The 24542-nt window shown below is 41.5% G+C and overlaps 1 protein-coding gene across 10 annotated transcripts in view; it reads left to right on the top strand.

Annotated features, from left to right (window-relative positions):
- The window catches only part of LOC114448072 (plectin-like), a 97572-nt gene that overhangs the window by 10130 nt on the left and 62900 nt on the right, over nucleotides 1-24542 (top strand). For 2 of the 10 annotated variants that reach the window (XM_028424746.1, XM_028424747.1), the window contains exon 1: nucleotides 13653-13713. The exons of 6 other annotated variants lie outside the window; for them this stretch is intronic. In XM_028424746.1, coding sequence (XP_028280547.1) covers nucleotides 13668-13713 — 46 coding nt within the window. In that variant the 5' untranslated portion in view covers nucleotides 13653-13667. Of the gene's footprint in view, nucleotides 1-13652; nucleotides 13714-21317; nucleotides 21431-24542 lie in introns of those variants that run through there. 2 more of the 10 variants (XM_028424748.1, XM_028424751.1) reach the window with 1 other exon arrangement.

Raw genomic sequence — 24542 nt, forward strand, 5'->3', positions numbered from 1 at the left:
CTTTAGTTTGAGTCACAGTGCTTTGCTGATTGTTATTCTGAATACAGCCACAGCAGAGGACAGGTGCTGCTGGGCAACAGTGAAATGCATTAAAACTCCACAGGGATCTCGTGCTTTTCTTCTCTAATTTTCATCTCATATTTATCCCTTCATCTCCTGTGGCAAGCACGGCATGCCTTCTTTGGATTATCCTGCATAGTTTCCTTTTTTTGGAAATCTTCATGCGGCATAGAAACTAATCAGAACGGTGGAGGTGTGAAGGATGAAGCAGAGTCAGCTTCACATCCATTCAGGGGTCATCTATCACATCTCCTCGCTGTACTTTCGCTTTCTTTATGATAGCATGATGTCAGCAGCATCCTCCAGGTGCTTTCATTTCAAAGTTCTGGTCTCATATGTTCCCACACTGTTCCTTCCACTAGATGTTTGTACTGCCACATGTTTCTGTTTCTGTTCTGTCCCAGCGGATCATCAGTAAGAGGGAGAGCTTCTCTATAAATATTGCCCCAGTTTTCCTTTTTTTTTTCTCCACATTGTGAGAATCTGGCGGCTGGGGCTCTGCTGAATCACCCTCCCTCACTTTCCCGTGTATCAGCATGTTTGTATGTTTTTCTTCGTCAGTAGGTCTATTTGTGGTCATCCTATATCTATTTTAAAATGTTTGCTTAGCGTGATGTTTTTTGATCTGTAAAACCATCACCACATTGATTTTAGATAGTTACTACAAACAAACACAACCATTGCCAAATACTCTCTAATGCACTGACAGCTTCTGCTGGCCTTTTCACTGGCTATCACAGGAAATTCAGGCAGATTGTGGACACTGAAAGTCAAACAGGGTTAGTGGTTTTAAGAGTTTCAACAACAGTATTGTGGAAAGCTTGATAGGAATTCAAACATGTATTCAAAAGTGTAGTGAACATGCCACAGGATGTCAGAAGGGTAACAACTGTTTGCGTGTGAGATCTCTGTGTTGTGTAGTTTCTGTATGAGGAGGTAATGGGAAGCAGGAGCTGGCTCTGTGGCAGGTGTTTATGTTACAGACGTTCCTCGACAGTGTCTGTGCTCTCTGCTGAGGTCCTGCTCTCCTTATTAAGGCACGCTGATGACATAGCCAATAAGAGAGCTGCCTGCTTTTCTCATTTATTTCATATGCTTTTTGCTAATTAATTACAGCTACCCTTCTGTTGAATATGCAAAGCTTTATGACGATTGTAATTGCATGTGTCTAAAGATGTTGTCTTTATAGTTGCTATGAAGATGTTCCAGTCCAAAAGATGTTTGATAATTGGAAGCATTCGGTTTGTAAGCATTAATATCTCTTGTTATTTTCAGATACTGATCTGTATCCATGTAGAATAGACTTACACTGTCCTAAATATTTAACCTTGTCCATACTCTCTGCTCACTGACCTGCTTTTATTTTGAATCCCAGACCAAAGCCAACCGCTTCAGTTTTACGTCATGCAAGCTACAACCTACATACTGGATCAAAGACATGTTCGTGTGGATATTTCTTAACAGTTTAAGACGTGGAGTGATCTAGTTTAAAGTGAACACTCAGGACAGGTTGCAACTACAAGTTGATATTATGTAAAGCTTTTACTGGATATCAGAAAGCTGTCTCATGTTATCTTTGCCATGCAAAGGAATAATTTGACTATGTAATCACTGATACCTTCTCAGCACAGCATCCAGAGCTTGCAGGTGTGTGTTTGTGTGCGCGCGCCTAGGTCCTATCCTGGCATAGTTCAAATAATTAGTTCCACACAGTTATAATTCATAAACAAAAACAGAGTAGAGAATAGAAGTTACTGTACTGATCCTCCATCCTTCCATATTAAAGTGGTTTAGGACATAAATATAACTCTGGATTTGATATCAAGCATATTTTCCAAGTGGGTTAAAATACAATTATAGTCAATCAGTCAGTCTCTTCTCTGTAATGTTACTCACTGCTGTCTCATTGCTTGCTCTAAATATTAGCCGGCTGGACGGTAAAGTCCTGGCTGTCTTCCCACTGTCCTCTAATGCAATTTGTGCTAGCAGCTGATGCCGATGTTACTGGGCTGCTTGAGCGGGGGATTGCCCTGTTCGTGTCGGGTGGACTTGCTGATGGTGCGCAGCCATGGCTGGCATCCACTTTTTTGCCCTAGTGTCTGAAGGCCCTGTCCTATGCCCTGCAGGGCTTAAAATAACCTCTAAATATAGCCGCAGCAATGTTCAGTAAGCCAATTAAACAGTTATTTTTGGCAGGTATGATTGTCTGCTAAGGGTCATTTAAATTCCATTTTCTTCTTAGCTGGAAAAAAGTAAAACAATTGAGAATTATTAAGACAATTCAAGCTTTGCTTGCAAGAAAGCACGGTGTGACAAAAATAGAATAGAATGACTATGAAGGCCTCTATTGTCTCCATACCTTTTAGCCCATTACAGACATGCAGTGTAGCTATCTTTGTAAATGACTGATTCTATTTCCAGTACTGTGTGAGGTGAGAAGTGGTGTGGGAAGTGGTTTGTCATACACATTTGTGATGAATGAAGTCTTTAAAAAGCCAAGTGCCAACTAAGCGTGTGTGTGTGTTTAGGTAGTGTAGTTAAAACAGTGTTGTGTGTGTGTGCGTCTGTTTAAAGCTTCTGAGTTTATGTTTGTCATGACACACATATAGACTGATCTGACTGCCAGTTTCCTGTGCTACTGTTGCTATGCAAAGGAAATAATGTTGATGGATATTTTAGTGGATGACATCTTTTCTTGTCCCACCTTTTATTTGTGTGTATTTTTGTGTTGGCTGGTTGCCACAGGTTGAGAAGTGTTAAGAAGTGTGGAGAGAACCATCTGTGTTGGAGTGGCCTTCAGAGAAACACTTAACCTGAAACTAGATGTGGATGTACTTACTAGTGTGAGGCTAAGGTTACTTGTAGTTTCTGTTTCAGTGTGTTGTCCAACACTTCTTTTGTACACATACAGGTCGGTTTTTACTGCTCACGATGGTTTGTAAGAAAGAACAAGCCATTCTATCACAGCTTTATGGTTTTCTGGTAGGTCATTATGAAGAATGCCTTCTTGTCTTGGTTCTGTACACCACTTTGGATCTTCGCTCTCCATCACACCTGCTGTGCTATCTGCCCTCTCTGTGGTGGATTTGCATCTGTGCTAACTGGCTAACTGTAATATCTTATCTCTCTTAAGCCACACAAGCTGCTCTATGAGCTTGTGCTGGTAACAGCTCAATTCTGAAGCACCGCTGTATTATGAGGTCTGCTGTTTTAATGTATTGGTGCGTGGCATATTGTTGTGAAAATCCACAAAGATAGATAGGAGCACGTGCAGCATCAGAGTCAGATCCTCAGTGTCAGTCAGGGATGTGACCCCCCTGACACCATGAGCTGTTTTGATTTTTTTGTCCATGGTTAAGTGTCATTTTCAATCACACTCTTTTAAATGGTTACTAAAATTGCTCAAATGTCTTCAGTTTATTTTCCTTTCTCTCACTGCAGTGATCTGTTCGTTCGTTGGAAGCCTCTCTTGCCACCACTACTACAAGCACAAAGTGCTGAATTCATATTGAGGTCAGCCATACACAGATGTCAGTGCCAGGTGAAACAGTCATGGAAAGCAGGCCGTTGGCTGAAAGTCTGTGGATTTGGCAGGTGTGTGTCACATGATATTTTAGGACTTGATCTTCATTGTAGAACAGCCAAACCGTGCCCTTTTATAAGGGTGGCCATTATTTGCCATGCTTGCAAAAAAAGGAAAGTGTAGGTAATGGAACATTTCTGTTACTGTATTTCCATCAAACACACTGAAATGAAGCACCACACTCCGCTCATGCAGGGCGTGTCTCTGTGCAGCATGTGGGTCAGAAAGTCCTTTTTAGCCAGGCTGCTGTGCGAGCTGCCAAATTTGTACAGTGAAAAAGACAGAGAGATGTTCCGTTTCTTTTTTGGTTATTATGTTTTTTGTGTGTCAGCATCCTGCTGCCTGGGATAGATCAGCAGTGACACACAGCTTGGGTCAGAGGTTACTGTGGGGCAGGGTTTGATAAGCAAGACTCTGCTGGGATTCCTTTAGAATCTGCCTTTTAAGGGAGAGAGAGAGAGAGAGAGAGAGAGAGAGAGAGAGAGAGAGAGAGAGGCTCCGAAGGGATGTTTCCCCAATCTGTCGGCCTTCCTGTCAAACACATAACAATTTTACAGAACAGAAGCTGCTGTTCTTTTATGCCTGGATCCCTGGTCTTTTTATAAGTGTCTGTGTGTGAGAGAGAGGGAGGGAACAGAAAGGAGGTGACTAAAAGGAAAGAATGTTCACAAGAGACGGAGAGAGAGGTTGGGTAGCAACAACTAGGTACATACATACATACATAAATCCTGAGGTACCTGATGTTAATCGTGTCCATTAATACTATTCAGGCATCGTAAAGAAGTTAACAAATGCAGGATGTGGAGCTGGTGGCAGGATCTAAGTTCAAACGTTCACCCTGGAGACTGCAGTTTTTGTTCCATCATTATTTTATGCTTCTCTTTTTAATTGCCTTTAGGTTGGTTTGGAAACTAAAAGTTAGGTTTAGGACAAGGTCATGGTTCAGGTTGAAACAGTGCTGTTTAGCAAGGCTAAACGCTCACATCTGCAACAAAGTTCTCTGCTATTTTATTAAGTTCTATGATGACATGTCCTGTTCTAACCACTGGAAACACCAGTTTTCTCAACCACCTTTATTTTCTGGTGAGGATGGGATGTATAGTCTGTCTGAGTGCATGGCAGTGCAGAGTCAGACAGATCTGCTCCAAACTGTGCAGCAGTCCTAGACATCCCTGTCTGCTTGTACACTCTACATTGTGCACTGATGATCCTATTTAATCTGACATCTTGTTTGCTCTTAGCCTGCATGAAATCTGCTCGACCAGCAAATGGAGTGGCAGCTGTCAGGTCATTACATTGGAGCAACCGAACCTCTCAGCTCAAAGGTTGGACTGCCCAGCGGCCTTACTGCAAACAAGGAGCCCTGTGGTATTTAAGCCGTTATACAGCTTCTCCCTGATTTTTTTACAAGGGCTGAAACACATGGCTTTGTGGCTTGAGAGGAAAAATAGAGTGTGGAAAACACATTTGTGTGGAAAATACCAAGGTTCTAACACCTGGGTTGTGTCTGACACAAAGACTCTCTGTGTTTCCACTGCTTTGTAATGCTTTATTAGGTCCTGCATTAGTTTGGGATAGTACTTCCAAGGCTCCAATGAGCTGTGAAAAAGTTAGGAGGGGAAAACACAAACAACCTGACACACCGTGCTACAGCACACGCACATAAATACCATTGTTGCAACACTGTACTACCACCTCTAAAGCACGGAGAACAATCCCTCCCCCTCATTTCCCAACCCTCCCCTCTGAAATGATTGTTATAACTTCACTATATGTGTGTGCGCAAGATCACAACTGTGTATGTGTGAGAGAAAGAGAGATACTGAATGTGTCAACCAAAAAAAAAAAAAATAAAAACTCCATGGGTTTCCTTCGAATTTCTCAGTTTTATTCTGATTTATTCAGAAGCTTGTGCCAGCAGATGATTAGCCTAGCTTAGCATTTTTGTCTGGAAGCAGAGACAAACCAGCAGACAGGCTCTACCAGGCCAACGAGCTCCTGTAAGCTCACTTGTTAACATACATTGTATCTGTTGTGTCTCCACGTACACAGTTTAGACAAGCTTTTCCAGGTGTCTGTCTAAATTTAGTGTGTTGGATTGTTTTAACCACATGTAACAGTGACAGGTGTTTGGCATTTTCCTGCCAGCGCTGCTGTACAACTTTGGAATTAGGAATTGAAAAGACCTGTTTGATGATAAGCAAAAGCTGTTTTGGCAATTTTATGTCTTCAGGTTGGATTTAATTCTTTTGTGTGTCTCTGTTTAGGAAATGGTGATGCACTGTAGAGCATGCCAGTCATATTTTATTCGTCGTTTTTTTTTTTACAGAAGACAATGAATGCACCGTATCACTGTAAACATTGACCAGTTTCCATTGACAGACTGAGAGAAAGCAGACAAATAAGGGCAAAATTAAGTGAAAGCTGTTTGACATACTTTTACAGTAAGTGAGGAACCATCTGTTTGACTGTGTCTGGGATTAATAGGAACTTCTGTGTCCACTGTGAAGAGGCTGTCTGTTGTGGGAAGACAAGAACTGTTTGATAGCCAGAGTAATTTTATTCACATTGAACACTGTCCAGATTCCTCTGGAAGCCAGAGCAAGTGGAAACTGTCCCACTTTATTATTAAATAGACGTTCAAAGTGAGTAATAATAGAAACACCCCTCCACACATGATCTGACGCGTGGTACCCTGTATTATCAGGTAATGATGTGTGTAAGGAGGCATTCATGAGCGTGTTCATCCAATATATTTTTTAGTCAACCCTGTCATTTCCTGTCACTGAAAGGCAATAAGTTTATTGCTGGTCACTGGCATTCAGAGCAACTGGAGCCGGCCGGTATGACAGTCACCACACAGGCCCGGAATGTCGCAGCAGGTCACCCCACACACAGCTGACAGCGGGGGGAATTTGCCCCACGTGCACACACACTGACATTGCACTTTAAGTTTCTGACTGTTCTTTCCACACACACACACTCCCCCCTCCACCCCTCACCCCCGGGACTGCCAACATGCCACAAGGAATAACTTGTTACATTCTACTCCCTTAGCAGATCACTTAATCTCTTTTGGTCTGAGATACCAAAGATGGGGAGCGAAGCTTGTTAGCAGCACTAACAGCTTTGACAGAGGATGCACTTTGTTTAAAATGACCCTACATGGTGAACCTGACTCCTCTGTTTCACCAAAAAGGGGTTGTACAAACTGGCCTTACATAAAAGGCGTGATTTCTTTTACAGATAAAGATGCTTCTCAGATGATGGACTGCTGTAAAACTAAACAGGGCCTCTCATGCTTCTGTGTGTCCGCTGACCGCTGGGTCTCTGAGGGGTGTGTCGGCTCTCCCTCAGAGGTCAAAAAGCAATCATGGAAAAAAAAATCTGCCCGTTGTTTGTTTTCTTATCAGAAAGTTAGGTAATTTTGGCCTTCCTGTAGTGTCGTAGCTGCTCTTTGACACAGCTGAACTCTGTCGTGTCGGACTCCAGGTCCTCTCAATCAACCTTTGGTCTGGTTAAAGGTGTGTTTGAAAACTGCTTTTGTGTGGGATAAACTCTGAACTGTGTGTAATATTTTACCTCTAACTCACAAAGTTTTTACAGCTGTTATCGAGTTAGGGCAGGATGACAGATGACATGGAGCAGAGTCGTGGAAGCTTAAAAATGTCATGACCTCAGATATACATTATTCATCTTTGTGTTCATACCATGAATTCATGACTGAAGGCCAGGAGAGATGGACATGAATATGATACTTTTACTGACTTGTCACTTACTACAACCAATATTTCCCCATTAAATATCTACTAAACAGCAGGAAGGTTCCCGGTTTGATTCTGACTGGGGCCTTTCTGTGTGGTTCTCCCTGTGCCTGTGTGGGTTTTCTCCGGGTGCTCCGGCTTCCTCCCACATTCTAAAGACGTGCTTGTTAGGTCAATTGGTCACTCTAAATTGCCCATAGGTGTGAGTGTGAATGGTTGTCTGTCTGTCTGTCTGTTGCCCTGTGATGGACTGGTGACCCATCCAGGGTGTACCCTGCCTCTCACCCATAGTTAGCTCCAGCCCCCTGTGACCCTGCACTGCAGGACGAAGATGATGGATGGATATCTACTAAACATAGATAGATAGACAGAGTGCTGGCCATGCAAAGGGTCAGAACATAGATGAGTCATGATACTATGTTCAAAAATAACACCCTATTTATTTTATGTGAAACTAGCATGCTAGCTGACTGTTCACATGCACGTTTGAATATTTAATTTCTCTTATTTCTGTTGCGTCTAAACCAAAAACCAGTTGGAATGATCTACATGGTTTTCCCTGTGACTTGCAGCAGGGGGCAGTGGTCTGCTTAGTGTGGCAGAATAGAAACAGACTCACTGGTGTCTGTTTTGGGAAAGGCTGAAAGGTCCCTGGAAGAATCGATGTAAATCTGTCAGACGCGCGGGACAAGTCGCACCACCCATCCTGGGAGCAGTAGCCAGAGTGGCGCCTCAGGCAGAAACTCCCGGTCATGCTTAGTGACAGAAAAGGATGATGAGACACTCAAGAGAGACTGTGGGAGAGGAGGAAGACAGGAAGCAGAGAGACAGAGTGCAGAAATGAAACCAATAAAAAAGCAGAAATTAAGACCACGTACCTGATTTCACACTGAGCAGCAGTTTGTTTAGATGAAGCGACATGTGTAAGGTGAGACGGCAAGCCCGGTGTCATGGTGGGCCTCAGAACTGCTGCTGGAGAGGATTTATGTTTGGCTTCTAACACACAGTTTCTACCTCTACAGTGACATGATACCTTGGACACAATGTTTTGTATGTTACAGTATGTACTGTATGAACTACAGCTTTATAGTATTATGCATATTTCATGCAGCTTACTGCTCCTTTGGACTGTATAGTGTAAGCACAGCCCCTAGTGGATCATTGTCCTCATAACATGAGATCTGCCAATCAAAAAAACAAAACAAAAAAAAAAGCACATGAATGGACTTTAAAGGAAATCCCTGAGTGATATAAAAGCTTTGAGTTGATTTTCAGGAACAGTAGCTGACAATTATCTTCTGTTTTTGAGTCGACATCTTTGAGGTCACTGCAGATTCCAAGATCATCTTTTAATCAGAGTGTGGATTATCCTTCTCTCCCGAAAGCCTAAATAAAGCAGAAATGACAGCATCTCTCCAGTGATGATGTTGGTCCAGCTCTGACTGACTCTTGAGTTACAGCCAGTGAGTGAGAGTGTGGGTGTGGGACCTCTGGAGGTTCCCTTGTAGCTCATAGTTCATATTTATCCCTCTTTTCTTCCTTTTTAACAAATAGGATGTGACCCGGAGCAGTGTTGTCATTTCTCCATATCTAAAATCTGGAAGAACGACGTCACACTAGTTGAACGCCCTCCTGGGACCTGGTCTTTCAGGGTGGAGCATGGGAGGAAACCCACAAGGGGTCATTTGCCTTATGCCTTCTTTCCACTCTGTCTCAATTTGCAGAATTCCTCACCAGTCTTACGCGCAGCAGTAGGAAAACCAGCCCCTCTTCAGGGGTTTCAACAGCTGCATATTGTTTGCCTATCTATATGTTAAAAAATAATAATCTACTTTTTGAACACATTATCTCTCAGCTTTGTATACAGTGAGACATGGGTACATAGCATCCCTGATTAAAAGGCTGTGATCTGACATGTTCAGTCTGTTGGCTTAACTGTTTTATCACACACTGTTTCTCTTCATGGGGAGGCTGGTCTCCTGCTGATGGCTGCCCTGCGTGGGCTCTAAGCCGGTACATTGGGCTGGAGATTTGAGTGGCTGGGTGACCTCAGACAGAAGGAATGTTTTGCCTGGATGTCCACAGCAGGGCTACCAGTTTGATGCAGACGGCAGCAGAAAGGCTGAGAGCAACCGAGCTGAGAGCCAGACAGGCTATGAAACACTCTTAGGTGAAGAGTATCAAAAATGTGTGTTAGCAGTGGTCATGGCGAAAGAAGCTGCTATAATGGTGTTATTGAAAATGTGGCCTTGTGGATGATTGCCACTTCATATTCACACAGTCGCTGCTTTTGTTGCCAAGAAACAGAGGGCTTGAAACATTTGTTTACCTTGAGCAGCCCTGGATTTTCAACTTTATTGCTGCTACAGGGTAGGAAAAAAAGGCTTTCATCTACCTGCAAAGGAAAATCCTATTTAAAGCCAAACCTTGGCATCACTATACAGTAGCAAGTGCTTTTAAGACAGTTTAACAGTGTTAGACACCACTTTTCTGACAGCAAAGCTGGGACATAATCCTGACAGCCACATCTAGTTTATACAGTAAATGTGCTCCTTTTCACCAGATCTTTAAGTGTCAGAATTCTCCATATAAATGTTCAAATCTAAGTTAAACTCTTTATTCCTCTAATACTTCTGATAAAGGTAGTGAAATGTAAAACTGGCTTGTTTTGAGCAGGAATGGTAGTCTGCCATACTGTAGTGATAAACCCATCACAGATGCAGTGAAAGGCGACTTTGACTGTCAGAGTAGATTCCCCTGGGCAGGCTTTCACAAATAAACCTCAGCAATTTACAGCCTGCCCGGCGACTAATAAACTCTTGTGTAGATTGGCAGGTTCCTGCTATAAGTCTGCGCTGGACATACAAACACTGCACAGAAGCAAATAAGTCCGGCTTTTGCCCGAGCTAGCTTGACAAAAGCCCTGCTCCTCATACCTCATAACTCCCATTCCTCCCAAGACCCAAGTTATGAAACACCGCTAGCGGCTGAAGGATTCATCCCTGTAACCTTGAGCAGCTGAAGAGTTTTTGTTTGACATTGTGTACTGTGTTTGTTTCAGTATACGAGCACCTGCAGGCGTATGGTTTGTTTTGCCTCTCTGTAAAACATTTTAAAACCATACCAGAGGACAGTATATATATATATATATATATGTATATATATGTATGTATATATATATATATATGTATATATATGTATATATATATATATATATGTATATATATATATATATGTATATATATAGTTACACGCACATATATATATATATATGACCACAATCTTTAACAATCTAGTGTAGATTTCGCTTCTTATCAGCAGCTCAGATACAGTATTTACTACTGCAATTATCTGTGATTGAGTGTCCAGCTACAGGCCATATAATATTGCACATGGTGCAATATGGTGCAATATTACATGTATAACGGCACAACGGGATAATTTCACTATAAAACAAATCAACATGCTGGCAGCTACAACACAAAGCGGCTGGTCGTTTCCTGATTTATAAGAAAGTAGTCTGGTTTTTATGATTAATCATGCTTGTCTCACTTGCAGGGTCGGCTATAAAACGACCAACCTGAGGTGATCAGGCTTATAAAAGCAAAGTCTTATTTTTTAATCAGCCCTCATGCCATATTATAATTACGGTACATAATTATTATAACTAGGCTAAATAAAAGCTTCAAAACTTAAAGAACATGAGCACAACAGGGAAAAAAAAGAACCCTCTGCAGCACCACCACGAGTAGCTGTTTAGCTTACTCTAGCATAAAGACTAAATAAATAAGGGAAAACAGCTTGACTTTGCAATGGTTGCCTGACAACCCAAAAGTGATGACAAGACGTCAGGCCATGAAGTAGGCCGTCACGGACACATTGACCCTTGTAGAACTGCAAGGTGTGATTTTTATGCTATGACAATGTCAGATTTTCAAAACACAATCTCGCTCTGGTCTGTCTGCTCTGACTTGGTTTTGCTTGGCAGTCATAGCCACACAGTAGGCTAACTCACTGCTTAGGGCATCTTCTTGCTTAATTGTTCAATCTGCATAACTGCAAAGACACTAGAGGACATTATAGAATCATTTGTCCCTGTTATTTGTCTGTCATTTCATAAAATGCATTACTAGTTATTTGTTTAAGAATGGAAATTGTAACCATTTTTTGCTTACCTGGAAAAACAAAGACAAGAAATAACCTACTCAATCAGATTAATTGGTGTTTGGAGAGTCTGCTATAGTCTGCCTGTCCTTAGGAACATGTCACAGTGACAAGAAAGCATTGGGCACTGAAAGAGTCCAGAGGGCGACTGATGTCAGCCAAACAAACACTCCACTCGCACAAAGCACGCAGCTGGGTGCTGTAAGCTCACACAAATTGCTTGTGTGTGCCTTTTTTTTCTTTTTGTATGTCCAGCATAAAAAACAAATTCTCATGAAGCACTCAAAAGGCTGACTGCCACAACCGCTTCCAAGAGCTGTACACTTCAAAATACACTCTGAAGAAAACACACACATGATTGAATTCTCCTTGACAGTGCAAAACAGCGAGACTTTCACTTTCCCCGCTGCCAAAAATGTGTCAGTCATTTCCTCCAGACGTCCTTTATTATGTACAAGAGGCCATGCAAGAGCTGAATCAAATAATTGCTCTGCGACAAGGCCGCCTGTTGTCTGAGCCGAGACACAGACTAACTGATTATTAGAGTAGGGATTGATTTCCCGTCATTTATTATGCTCGATTTTTTTGTTAGAGTTTGATTTGGTAGACTGATCCATTTCCTGCGGCTCTAACCACTGCTTGCATGCAGAGCATCATTGGTGATGTCAAAGCTTACAGTGTATGGTCAGTACAAATGATTTGGCTTATTGACTGAGGTTCTTCATATGTTTAATGACTGATCCAAGTTTGTCTGTTGTCATAGTTTCATTCTGACATCAGAAGTATAAATAAATAATGCTTATAACATCACATTTGAGGTCTGGTAGCTGCAGTAGACCTACAGATAACAATGAGACTTTCTGTTGGGATTCTGTTTAGTTGTCCCCTATAGCTCTGCATTTTGCCATTTTGGCAAAAACATGCAGCTCTGTCAGTTTTTTTTTTTTTTTTTGCTAGAGATATATCACACATTCCTGTGACCACTGAAGGTGGAAACACTGCCTCTTTATAGCATTTTTAGCATGCCTGCAGATATGAAAGTGTATAACCAGATACCGTTTCCCTGCCTTTAGCCCAAGCCTGAACTCTCTTAAATATGCACTAATTGTTCCTGGTTTTACGAATTTTGTATTCTTTATTCTTTGTTCTCAGACAACAGTACACAGGCTAAACAAATACTTTGCCTTTTTCCAACTTTACCTAGTGGCACAGGCTAGCAACAAGCCTGTGCCACTAACAGCATTTTTGCTAAAAACCTAGAAAACAAGGTTGCATGTTTTTTTATAGTCCATACAGCTGCCCCCTAGTGGCCAAAAAACCGAACTGTTTTTATTGGTTTTTCATATTTTATTTTATACTGTGATTTATTATTTCTGTGGATGGGTAGTTTGCAACTAGCAGATGTGTAATTAATACGGTGCTAGGCAGGAATTTAGCATGTTTAAGAAATTAAAGAGAGTTGTTGTATCTCTTCATGTGTTTGTGGTTGGTCTGCATATGTAGGCAGAAGGATCATCCCAAGAATTACTGCAAGGATCAGGGTGTGGTGCTGTATGGGCACACACACACACACACAGTCGCTTCCACCCTTAGCTCTCCTCTGTTTTGTATTCTTGACAAACTCCTTCTTTATGTCTTCCTTTCAGAGTTGAGTGATCGGTAGATAATGTACCCTGCATCCTGATTGGCTGGTTAGTGGTAAAGGTAGTTGAGTTAGTGCTTATGGAGTTTGCCGTGCAGTGACTGACCGAAAAGCCAGTTTTAGTTGAAAGAGGTAGTGTAGAGGGAAGAGGATGGGCTGTGGGAGGAGCTTTGCAATGTGCACACAGAATGTTTGTCTGTGTGAGAGAGTGTAAATGTGTGTGTGTGTGTGTGTGTGTGTGTGCGTGCACATGGTGTATCACAGGAGCCAAAACAGAGGAGAGACCCGGTCAGCAGACGGAGGAGGAAAGTGACCACTGAGAGACTCAGACACAGGAATTTACTTAGACAGGGCATCAGTTCAGTTGTCAGCACTTCAGGGGAACGTTTGAATCTTCCTCAGCAATTACAGCATTCATTATCATCATTCTTCATAAGGAGGCCAAAAGGTGGCAATGGACAAACCCAGGTCTATTCAAAATGAGATCAATTCTCTAAAAGGTATTTTACGTTCTACTTTTTATCGGCAGAGAAACCTGTAAATGTGTGACAACCATAAAAATAACTGCAAAACAAGCGGGTGGGGGGTGTTAGGGTTTTATTGTGTTATTGTGTCTGAGGAAGGGAGGGGTGTCATTGTTTGAAAAAGCTTTGGAAGCCCAGAATATCCATCAGCTCAGTAAAATTTAGGTGGCAGTGAAACAGAACAGCTGTCTTGCTTTTATATTTCTGCCTGTTGACACAGAAAAAGCATGTCACTGTATCACAGCTTATGTAAACATACAAATACTGAAGGAGCAAGGCAAGTAAAGTTGTGATTGATGTACATTTGGACCTCGTATTTGCCATGCAAACCTGCTATGCAAAGCTGGAACATAAACTTAACCTCATTCCTCACAGAAATTTGTGGTGAATTTGTGCTTAATGGATTTTCAGCCTCTAGTCGCTCTGCATCAGCAAAACCACACTGACATTTTCAACATGTGACCTGTCTGGTTTACCTATCACAACCAGTTATGCGCACGTGCTGCTGCTAGTTTCTGTTGTCTCTCTATGAATGACATAGCTTCAACTGAAGAATGCTAAGAATTAGATGTGTACAGTAAACTGCGGGCAGTTCCCCTACTACCCTGATCACAATGAGAGAAAACAGAGACAGAGGTTCTATAAGCATGGTCTCAGTTGGATGTTGTTCCTGTAACTATAGCAGTGTTTAAGCAAGTGTGTATACATTACATAAGCAGGCAAGCAGAGAATAGGGCCAAGCAAACCATGTCCTGTTTGACGGATTGATACAGAACAGTCTACAGTGTATTGAAGGGTTTTAGAAGCTTAACAATCTATGGAGGCAAACAAAAGGGGGCTGGTGTACAATAGGAGTGCTGGTGTACAATAGGAATGCAAAATATATTAGACACAGTATAACTGTGTAACTGTAACTAACCTTACATATTAAATCCCAAGAATCATCCAGAACATGATGAAATCTGATGCCACTCTGAAGCCCTAGGGGTGGAGTGAGGTATTGTCGTGGTGGTGTTAGCAGTGGTAGCTGTCAGGATTGAATAATGCCGGGGGACTTAGGTGGTTATGTTGATTTTCTGTTGATAAATGAGAGCCATTCCGATGACAACAACTGATCCCAGATATCCCCTTTTTTCAGGAAAGTCTGCTAGAGCATGGTTTTACCACATAATCCACAGTATTTATGAGATGATTGAATTAAGAATAGATCTTTACGTAATTACTACTGCGTCAGTGTCTGACTCTTCTGCAGAAGGTGTGTGTGAGTCTTCACACAGTCACACTAATAGGAAGCCATTTATTAGATGTCACCATAGTGTAAAAAGTTGAATGTTGACTTCTGTAAACCAGTGTGTGATGCTCATTCGTGTGATCGTCGTTCAGCATTAAGTTAGAAGGGTGACATCACACTGAAAACAAGCCAGCTCGTGTACGCTATCAGAAGCAGTGAGAGTACAAGGAGGCTACAATTCCAGGAAGCTGTCGGAGTTACAGGATGTGTAATTAATGTCATCTCTAGCAGCTTCTCTCTTTCTGTTTCTCTCTGGGTCTATCATCCCTGGATCGATTTCAGTCTCAGTTGCACTTCCTGACAGGGAAATCTGCAGCCATATACCATCTCCTGTTTTACCTCATGACAGATAACCACAGACAGCTACTGTGTGCATTAGGATGCAAGATATAGCATCCTGCTGTCACCTTGACAAATAGAGTGTAACATCTGGCCTATGTAGAGAGCTGAACATTAGAGCTTCTCTGTCTTCTCCACCCTCTTGGTTGTCTTGTGTGCGCATATTAAATTAAATATGTGTATACAATTTGCATTTAACCCTAATGTGTGTGCAGCTGCACTGCGACACTAAAGTGAGGAACAGGATGAATTCCTTACATGCTGGAACATCCCCCCGTCTATTGTCTAAAGGAAATACCTTTTATTATGCAGGACATGTCCTGAGGATCGTAAAATTTGTTTGCTTTTCATTAGAGCATAGTGGGTCAAAAAGGAAATTGAATATGCTGTATATTTATAGGTATGTGTACAAGCCTGTAGCTTAAGCAATTGTTCAAAGGCGAAACATTTGGCATGTTTTAGCCTTCAGGTTAAGACACTGCTACAGCATAGAATTCCTCTAAAAACCAGCCCGCATGATGATGTGTTAAATAAGATCCATTATATAGGCAGGGTGCAGGAACACTGAGCCTCAGTCTCATTGATCAGGTGAAGGGACATGAGGGTCCGTGTTAAGCTAAAAGGAAACCCTTGGTTACTCCTGTTCTTCAGCGGTTGCTTAAAAGTTTGAGTCATTGTTAGATATATAATTTCATCCACTGATTTCCTGTCTTTATTGATTGACTTGATCAAACTGTGATTCACTAGATTAATTCACTCTCCCATCAGCCACAGTCCAAGTTTAGGTGATTGCATTATAACGTTATGTTTTCTTCACTTTCTGTTGCTAATTCTAGTTTTAATATTTACATTAATTGTGTTTTTATGCTTCTATATTCCCCCTTGATCTGTGTGTGTATGTACATATTCTTTCTCTGTTGCTGTCATGTGCGTGTATGTGTATATAAGAGTTTTTGCTGTGTTTATTGTATTAATCTTTTTTAAAATGCTGCTACTACAACTCAATTTCCCCATGGGGATTAATAAAGTAAATCTTAATCTTAATAGTTTTGTAGGTTGTACATTTAAGTCATATTAATGAGCCGTTGGTGGATGTCCTTGTTGTACACTCATGCTACAAATGCATGGAGCGTGGTTCATATTGTACACTAATCACTCAGAGGGAATTCCCTGACCTGTTTATTCTGGGAATTACCACTGGAATCCTGAAGACCCCTGCTTTCATTTGGCTGTTTCTGTCATATGGAGTCATTTCTGCTAATGACCTGCACTGCTTCCTAGTTTCCGAATTGTAGAATGTGCTTACGTAAACCCGGTTTCCTCCTGTCATACTTCGCTGTACCTCTGTTTCCTGACCAGAAAAGCTCATGGCAAAGGTGATATTTGTCATGTCTGGTGTGAGTTGATGTAAGCTGAGTTTTGGGTTTTATGAATAGACAGAGTTGCACTGGGAGGTTTTACAGCCTTCCTGAAGGTGTTTACTGAGAATTTGCTGTCTTTGTTCCCCTGGATTTGTCACACCATCCTGACTTTAGGATTTTATGTCCCACTTGACACATGGAAAATGAGTAACATTTTGTAGTTGTAGACAAGGTGTAATCAGTGGTGTTTTGGGGCATTGTTTTCCCATAATGACATGTTGTAGTGTCAGCATTTACAAGCCTGGGAGAGCTAACTTTGAAGTGTCTCTGTGCGCTTCATGTGTCAGTAACAGCCTGGATAGTCACACGGTCATTGGTTTGATGACTACAGTGAACAGTGTTTGCATTCAGGATAGTTTCAGGCCAGACATGAGGAGGCGCCACAGCATTGGATTATAATGAATGCATTTGACAGCACAGTGAGAGGGTAGTAGTACATTCTCTGCATGTGTTTACCTTTTCAGTGCATCATGTTTTAGTATGGTGCGTGTGTGCACACACCTGCTTCTCTACCTGTGTTTGTGTGTTTGTCATAGATTTTGTAACCCTGCAAAGCTTGTATTGCAACTCGTATGATCATGCAGGTGAGAGATAAGTACAACTCTGTGTTACTGGTATCAATGATGCTTCATGTCAGAGGCATTTGGACTCTGATGAATTGATACTAGCAAAATTTTCACGTTCACTGATGTGAAACTGCTGCTTTTTTTGGTAGCTGCTGTAACAGTGCTGCTGTTTTGCATCCACGTCTTACATCTTGGAATCTTGCTGAGAGAACAAAGAGCACAAACAGAGGAAGGAAAAGGTTTTTGAAGTTTCAGGAAGTTGTAGCTGCTTCAGTGGACCTTTTCTACACTTCTACAGCCATACTCCTTTGTATTGGAATTAGTCTAGTAATACAGAAGGCAGGATTAAATCAATCCATCTTGGCTGCACCTTTAAACTCAGGCATGATGTTTCTTTGACCGTAAACACTGAGTCTTTGATCGGAGACAGCAAACTGCCAAAAATGCCAAAAAGGCAGCAGACTGTTTAATGAAAGCTGCATGTCAAAGGAATGGAATGAGACTCAGAGTAACTAAATCCAATAAGTTTATGATTTCTTTCCTTTTGACGAAGACATACTGGTCTTGGACTCCTGAACTTGAAGGTACAACCAGCAGCGTGGCCCTTGAACTAGTCAGAAGACAGGTCATCATTATGTCGCTCGGGTGTGTTTGTACAAATGGCAAAATAAAACCTGTGTTTCATTCCTAGCTGTCCAGCAATAATCAGCCTCTTAAACTGGAAGTTAGTTTACACAAGAACTGACTCATCCTTGCCTATCTTGGTATATTTTTGTGTTCGGTAATCAACATATGACTCACAGTATCATAGGCCCTTATTTCTGACCACAAACAAATGACTCATCTCTTTGGACCACAGTTCTGATGTCCAAAGATCCTGATTAGAAATGACAGCTGGCCGAAAAATATTTTAGCATTGAAGTGAAACGTTTTTGAAGAAGCCTTATCCATTACCACAACCATCTAGGGCAGTGGTCCCCAACCACCGGGCCGGGGACCGGTACCGGTCCGTGGGTCATTTGGTACCGGGCCGCACAGAAAGACTGAGCAAAACATATATTATTCATTATCTGAGTCTGAAAGCTGTTTCATTTATAAATCGATCAGATTCATCCGCCTGTGCCTTTAAGCACCTGCCCAGACGCTTGTCTCGGTCACGGGATACGGAACCCCAAAATTAAGCCCACAAGCAGCAAAAATGAATAAAAAACAAACGTCTTTGGAGAGCTTCTTCGGAAAGGGGAAAAGGCCTAACGAGGAGACAGAAGAAGAGGAGCCTACCCCTTCAAAGAAAATGAAACCTGCATTTAAAAGACTATATCAGGAGTCCTATTTAAAATACGGATTTATTGCAACAGGTGATTCTCACACACCAAGTCCGCTCTGAGTGATATGGCGACAGACTCACAAATGAGGCAACGAAACCTTCAAAACTGCGAGACCGAGCACCCTGCATTAAAAGACAAGCCATGGAAGAAAACGTGAACAAGAACGACTGAAGCAATTAATGACGGCCAAAACAAAATTACGGAGTGGACTGGACATAAGAAACACACTTCGGGTGTCATGTCTCCCATTATCCCCAGATAGGACCGCCTCATTGCTGAGAAAGCTCAAAGGCCCCCACTAATTAAGCATAAGAGTAAGTTGTCTCTTTATGCACTTTTTTTCTGTGCCGGTCCGTGAAAGTATTGTTTTACATGATACCGGTCCGTGGTGCAAAAAAGGTTGGGGACCGCTGATCTAGGGTGTCATTAACACCATAACATATCACATGAAAAACATTAAAAAGCATGAACATGACATTAAGTATTATGAATTTCCATATCATGCAACTTAAATATAATGGCCTGCTTAGGTCTCATATTTGTATAGCACCTAGATTACATCTTTACAATGAAGTGTGATAGTAAAATAATTAATTATTACCATGGTGACAAGTATCAAAAACAACACATGTACAAGATCACAGCACAGTGGGGCTTTCCTCTTTATTTGTGAAACCACATGTGTGATTTTTTTTTTTAAAAGTGAGAATTACGCTCATAAACTGTTTGCTGATGACTCTCCCATCTACATCCCCACCAAACCTTAGGAACAAGCCACATAAATGCAGTAACACAGAGAAGTCTCCTCCTTCTGATTGTAATGACTGTAACAGACACAGAATTCTGCCTGACATGGGAGGATAGTCTAATTATTCTCTCTCTTGTTGGCCTGTGTGGTCTGTTGTGTGTGTTCTATTTTAGAAGTTAGGTCAGGACAATGGATGCTATGTGACTTGTAGCTGTTTCGTCCTTTCCTCCCACTCTTCCTGACATTATTAAATTCTTCGAATGTTTATTGTGTCGGGCTCTGCAGCTGCCATACTTAATGCCAAATCACTTTTATAAAAGTAGCATTTATCCTGACACGCATTTGATTGTATGCAAAGCTTTAATTGTCATGACACATCAGCACTGTTTGTCACAGCATCTTGCTTCACACCCGTAGGCCCAAAGCTTTAGAGCAATTTGTACACAATTCAGGACATTCCTGTGACGCGGTTACCCTCTGCATCCCTGTTGGAAAATGCATCATGGGTAGTTTCCCCTCTCTGTTGTTGAGCTATATTTGGCAATGGAGGGGCCCGAAAGGAAAGACCTTACTGTACACAAATGTGGTCAGGCTGATCCACAGCTGTGATTTGACTGTCTCCCTCAGAGTAATCCTGACCAAAGCCTAAGTGAAGAAACGGCTCTCCCTGCACCACCCACATCCTCATATCTTGATATCTGTTGGAACACTGAGCACAAGTGTGCGGAGTGTTAATGCAGAAGCAACCATTTGACAATAAAACTAGTGTGTATTGCTTGAATTTCTTCAAATCGTAATAATATGTTTTCCTAACCATCACTGAAAGTACAAATCACAGGAGAAAGGCAAGAAAGGTGCAGGACTGACCCCTCATAACCAATTTTCTAACTTCAGTTGCTTGACTAGCAGCTAGTTCTCCAATATCCAGGTGTCAAAATGTGTGCAATTCATCATTGTCTATTACATAACAGTGCATTCAGTTATCACTCTCTGCTGGGTCCGTTTGATATCTCCAGCTTGGGTTAATGTGTGTAAGTCTGTGCTGCAATATAAGACTGTGTTAATCATTAACCTGTTCCTCTGTTCACTGACTTCATACCGCAGTATAAAGTTGCTATTTACACTGCATGCAGTATATCATTCAGTGTGCATATTTAATAGCTGTAGTGCATCCGTCTGCACTGGGATTTTAGTAGACCTAGTTAAATGGCCCGATTGCAAATACTGTACTATATATATAAAACACCGCCATAGGCCCTCTATCTTTACAGTGTGTTACATAATGAATGAACAAGTTTTACTTATTGGCTTCGAATGGCATTGTCACTGGTCCAGCATGTTGAGTGCTGCAGCCCCCTTCCCCTGTGTGACTCTGTGGTGTTGTGCTGCCGCCTCTTTGATCATAAAAGACTGGTTTTGTCAGATTGTCACCCAGTATTTTTGTCTCTGTATGAGTCCTCTGACATGCTATCGTGATACATTAGATGGTGAAAATGGCACTCAAAGCTGCATGAAAACATTATATTTAAAATCTAATGTGACACTAATTACTGAATTATACATCTGTCAATCCAGCTGGAGCACGGAGGACCCGTTCGTGGTCTTTCACTCTTTTCTGTTGCATGTCAACTTTATGGTCGTGTTTGCCTTTGTTTCTGCTCTGAAATTTTAGCTCTTTCTCAAACACTTCACCTCCACACACATTCACACACCCGAACAGTGGTATTATTATGGAGGGCGGCTCTGACCTGCGAAGGAGGAGGAGGAGCAGGGGGGATACTCCTATTCTGTTGATCTACGCTGCGTGACGTGTTTGACAGAGAAAGAGAGAGAGCAGAAAGAAAAAAGTCAGCGAGAGAAAGTCAAAGATCTAGTGTGACACTTTGAGATCAAAGAGGAAGAAAACGGAGGGGCGGGGGAAGTCACTGCAGTAACTCTTGAGGTTCCAAAGTTCTTTGGAGTGTAAATCTCCAGTATGGAGTCCTTCTGCTCGAGTAAAGGTAAGCCATTGAAATGAAGGAAAAATATGCAGCTGAAAGGAGAGAAAGGAGACAGGTAACAAAGCCAAGAGGTAAAATGATACAGGTGGAGAGCAGACGGAGAATTTCTGTATGTGGAACTGCACATGTGTGAGACTGTAACACAGCAGCAGGTGTGAGCCGGAATCCCATCAGTCACAGCACGCATGCAATCAACATTGATGTTAAGCAAGTTTAAAGTCTTGGTCTAAAGACTTGAATTAACTATTTTGAGTCCACTATGTATCTACCATAACGCTGTTTCTGGTAAACCAGTGCAGATTGTGTAATAAATGGGTGTGTGTTGCAGCATTGGATTTACAGGGTTTTTGCCTCAGTGTCGTTAGTCTTCATGTGTTTAGCGTAAAACACACATACTTAGTTTGTCACATATAGCCTAAAAATCGCCAATATCATAATACAAAAAAAAGTTAAAATGTGTGTATGTTGCAAATAAAAGGAAAACCTGGGAAGATATTTTCACAAGATCATGAGCAAATTAAGAGAATGATAAAGAAATCACTGCAGATATCAAATAGAAAAGATGTGTGTATGTGTTTATGGACTTTTAGAAAACTTAACTACCAGTGTGTGTAACAGCAATGCAAAACACAAACAGTAACCTGTAAACTGCTGAATTCTGAAGCATCAGGAAAAAAAGGGTTATTGGAATTTGATACTGTAGAAGCTTTGGCACTATGCAGCAATGAAAATACAAAGCAGCTGAGCAGCCTGAGGGGTGTGTGTTGTTCTGTCTGAAGCAGTGATTTCTTGTAGCCCTTGAATGTTTGTGTACTTGGTTCAGAAACAATAAGTGCAACAATGAGTGCTGCTGTGGCTCAAGTGGTATAGAGCCATCCTCCACTAACAAAGAGGTGGCTACAGAAGGGGTTGCCCCATTGATGTCAGAATGAGTAAATAGTGTAAAGTGCTTTGAGCAGGCCGTGCTATATAAATACAGAGGCTATGAGATGTGAGGATATTATGTCTTCTGTAACAAGTAGAAACAGAGCATCAGTGATCTGTCTTCCTTTTTTGCATCTTTTTGTCACTGGATCAGTGTTTTGTTGTCTATTTGCATGTCTTGTCTGTACTGCAGACCGCATGGATTAAAAATGGTAGTGATTGCATGTACCATCACGGGGGAGACTTTAATGTCCTCATACCAGCCCTCCACAAGAGAAAATAAGAGATAAATCACAATACAAACTGGTGATAATACTCTCACTCATTTGATGGGTCTATGCAGTGTCAGCACACTCTACTCACTGTACATTCCAAACAGGAGGAGTCTGTGCAGTTCAGCAGTTTGTTGAAATTTTAAAGCTTATTTTAGCATTTTGGGTTTTTATCACCATCAAAACACCATATACAAACAACAAAAGATGTCACATTGATGTTTGACTTCTGTGCATACAGTGCTAAAACTGCCTGAGAAATGTCATTTCTGTCTACCAACAGGGAAGTTTCTCTGTTAACCTCTGATCCCATTACACTCCATCAAAGCTGTATTAAACCTTTGGAGGTGTAAGTCAGTAGTGAATGGATGCTGTGGCCGTGTGGTCCTGTGCAGATTTACTACCAGCTCCCTAATTTGGTAGTTTATGTCCCTGTTTCAGCAGCCTGAGCAGTAAACTAACCCTCCGTGTGCTTGGCTGAGTGTGATGTTGCCGTTCGGTCTGCAGCCAACAGAGGAGAGATTTTTCTCAAAAGGCCTTTTTGCTGTCACATTCTCCGGGATTACCAAGGAAAAAAGTTCCCACTGAGCTTCCATCAGGCCACAGCTTGATTCAAAGACCTCCCACAGAGTGAGAAGAAGTGCTGTACTGTATGTGTGTGACTGGCAGAGGTTTGTCTGTCTGGCAACTGGTGTTCCTAACACTGCAGTGTAAGAAATATATTGAGGTTCTATTTAGTGGTATTTTTGGGTGTTGCTGTGGGGTGGAGTGTATTGTTGACCTTGCTACAGTATTTTTGTTCTTTTATTATAATGTCACTGTCAGGCCTCAGACTGCCATCCAGGAAAAGTGGAGAGAAGTTTGACTGATGTTTTCAGATGTTTCCTCCCTATTCTATTGTTTTGTGCTTGATGTCTTGAAATTAGTTTCTCTTTCACTTTACTTTACTTCCCGTATATTATCCCTTAGGAGAAGTTTGTTAAAGTACAGTGAGCGCGAAAGGGAACATGGCGCTGTGTTTCTAGAATGGCGGACTTCCTGTGCGTTGTAGAATTTTTCTCCAAGACGATACATCTGTGTACCGACAAATAAGGAATAGCGATGAATATTTTCACATTCTAGGGGGCGCTGCGGAGCCATTTGATCACGCCCGCTCGGTGCTCAGGTCCTAATAAAACTCATCTGGACATTTGCTAAGATTTAAATCACAAAAATATAAAATCCTGCGTCACTTTCCTTTATTTTATGCTACAAAAGAAAGACATAAGTATTGAAAAGTAGCAGCTAGGTGCAAAATGTAAAATCATATAGAATGTTTTCCCACTAAACATTTATTATCCTCCTCTTCCATAAAATATAATGTTAGATATTTACTATAAATATCCTCCATAAACACTATGGTGATAGCTGTCAGCTGGTGAAAACCACACTAAAAGTTAGTCAGGTCCTATTTTAGAGTGACATATTTCCTGGATCACGGGTGTCATAAGGCGATGATTTAACACAGTGTGAGTTGCGCAGCAGAAACACTAGCAGGGCTGTCAGTGCTTATAGAGAATGTGCCTAATATACACAAGATACTAGGCTCCTGAAGGGGAGTGTCCTGCACGGTAGCTGGGCGATGTGGGTGGTAAGTGTTGGGGGGGAAGAGGTGAATGACCCCCTGTATAATAGAACAGCTGCAGAGCTTAGACTTTTCATCTGAAATATTTGCTTTACAGAGGAGGTCTAGGAGGACATTTCAGTAAAAACAAATTTGTACTGGAAGTAGTACAGAAGAATATCTTAAATCATAGAAAAATATTATATTGTATTATATTAAATTATTATATTATTAAATGCATTTATTTTTCAGTTTATTCAGTAATCTGATTTTGTGATATAAATATTTGATTTTAAGAAGCACACTCACCCCC

This window comes from Parambassis ranga, chromosome 16 (assembly GCF_900634625.1).
Source record: "Parambassis ranga chromosome 16, fParRan2.1, whole genome shotgun sequence".
NCBI classification, from domain to species: Eukaryota; Metazoa; Chordata; class Actinopteri; family Ambassidae; genus Parambassis; species Parambassis ranga.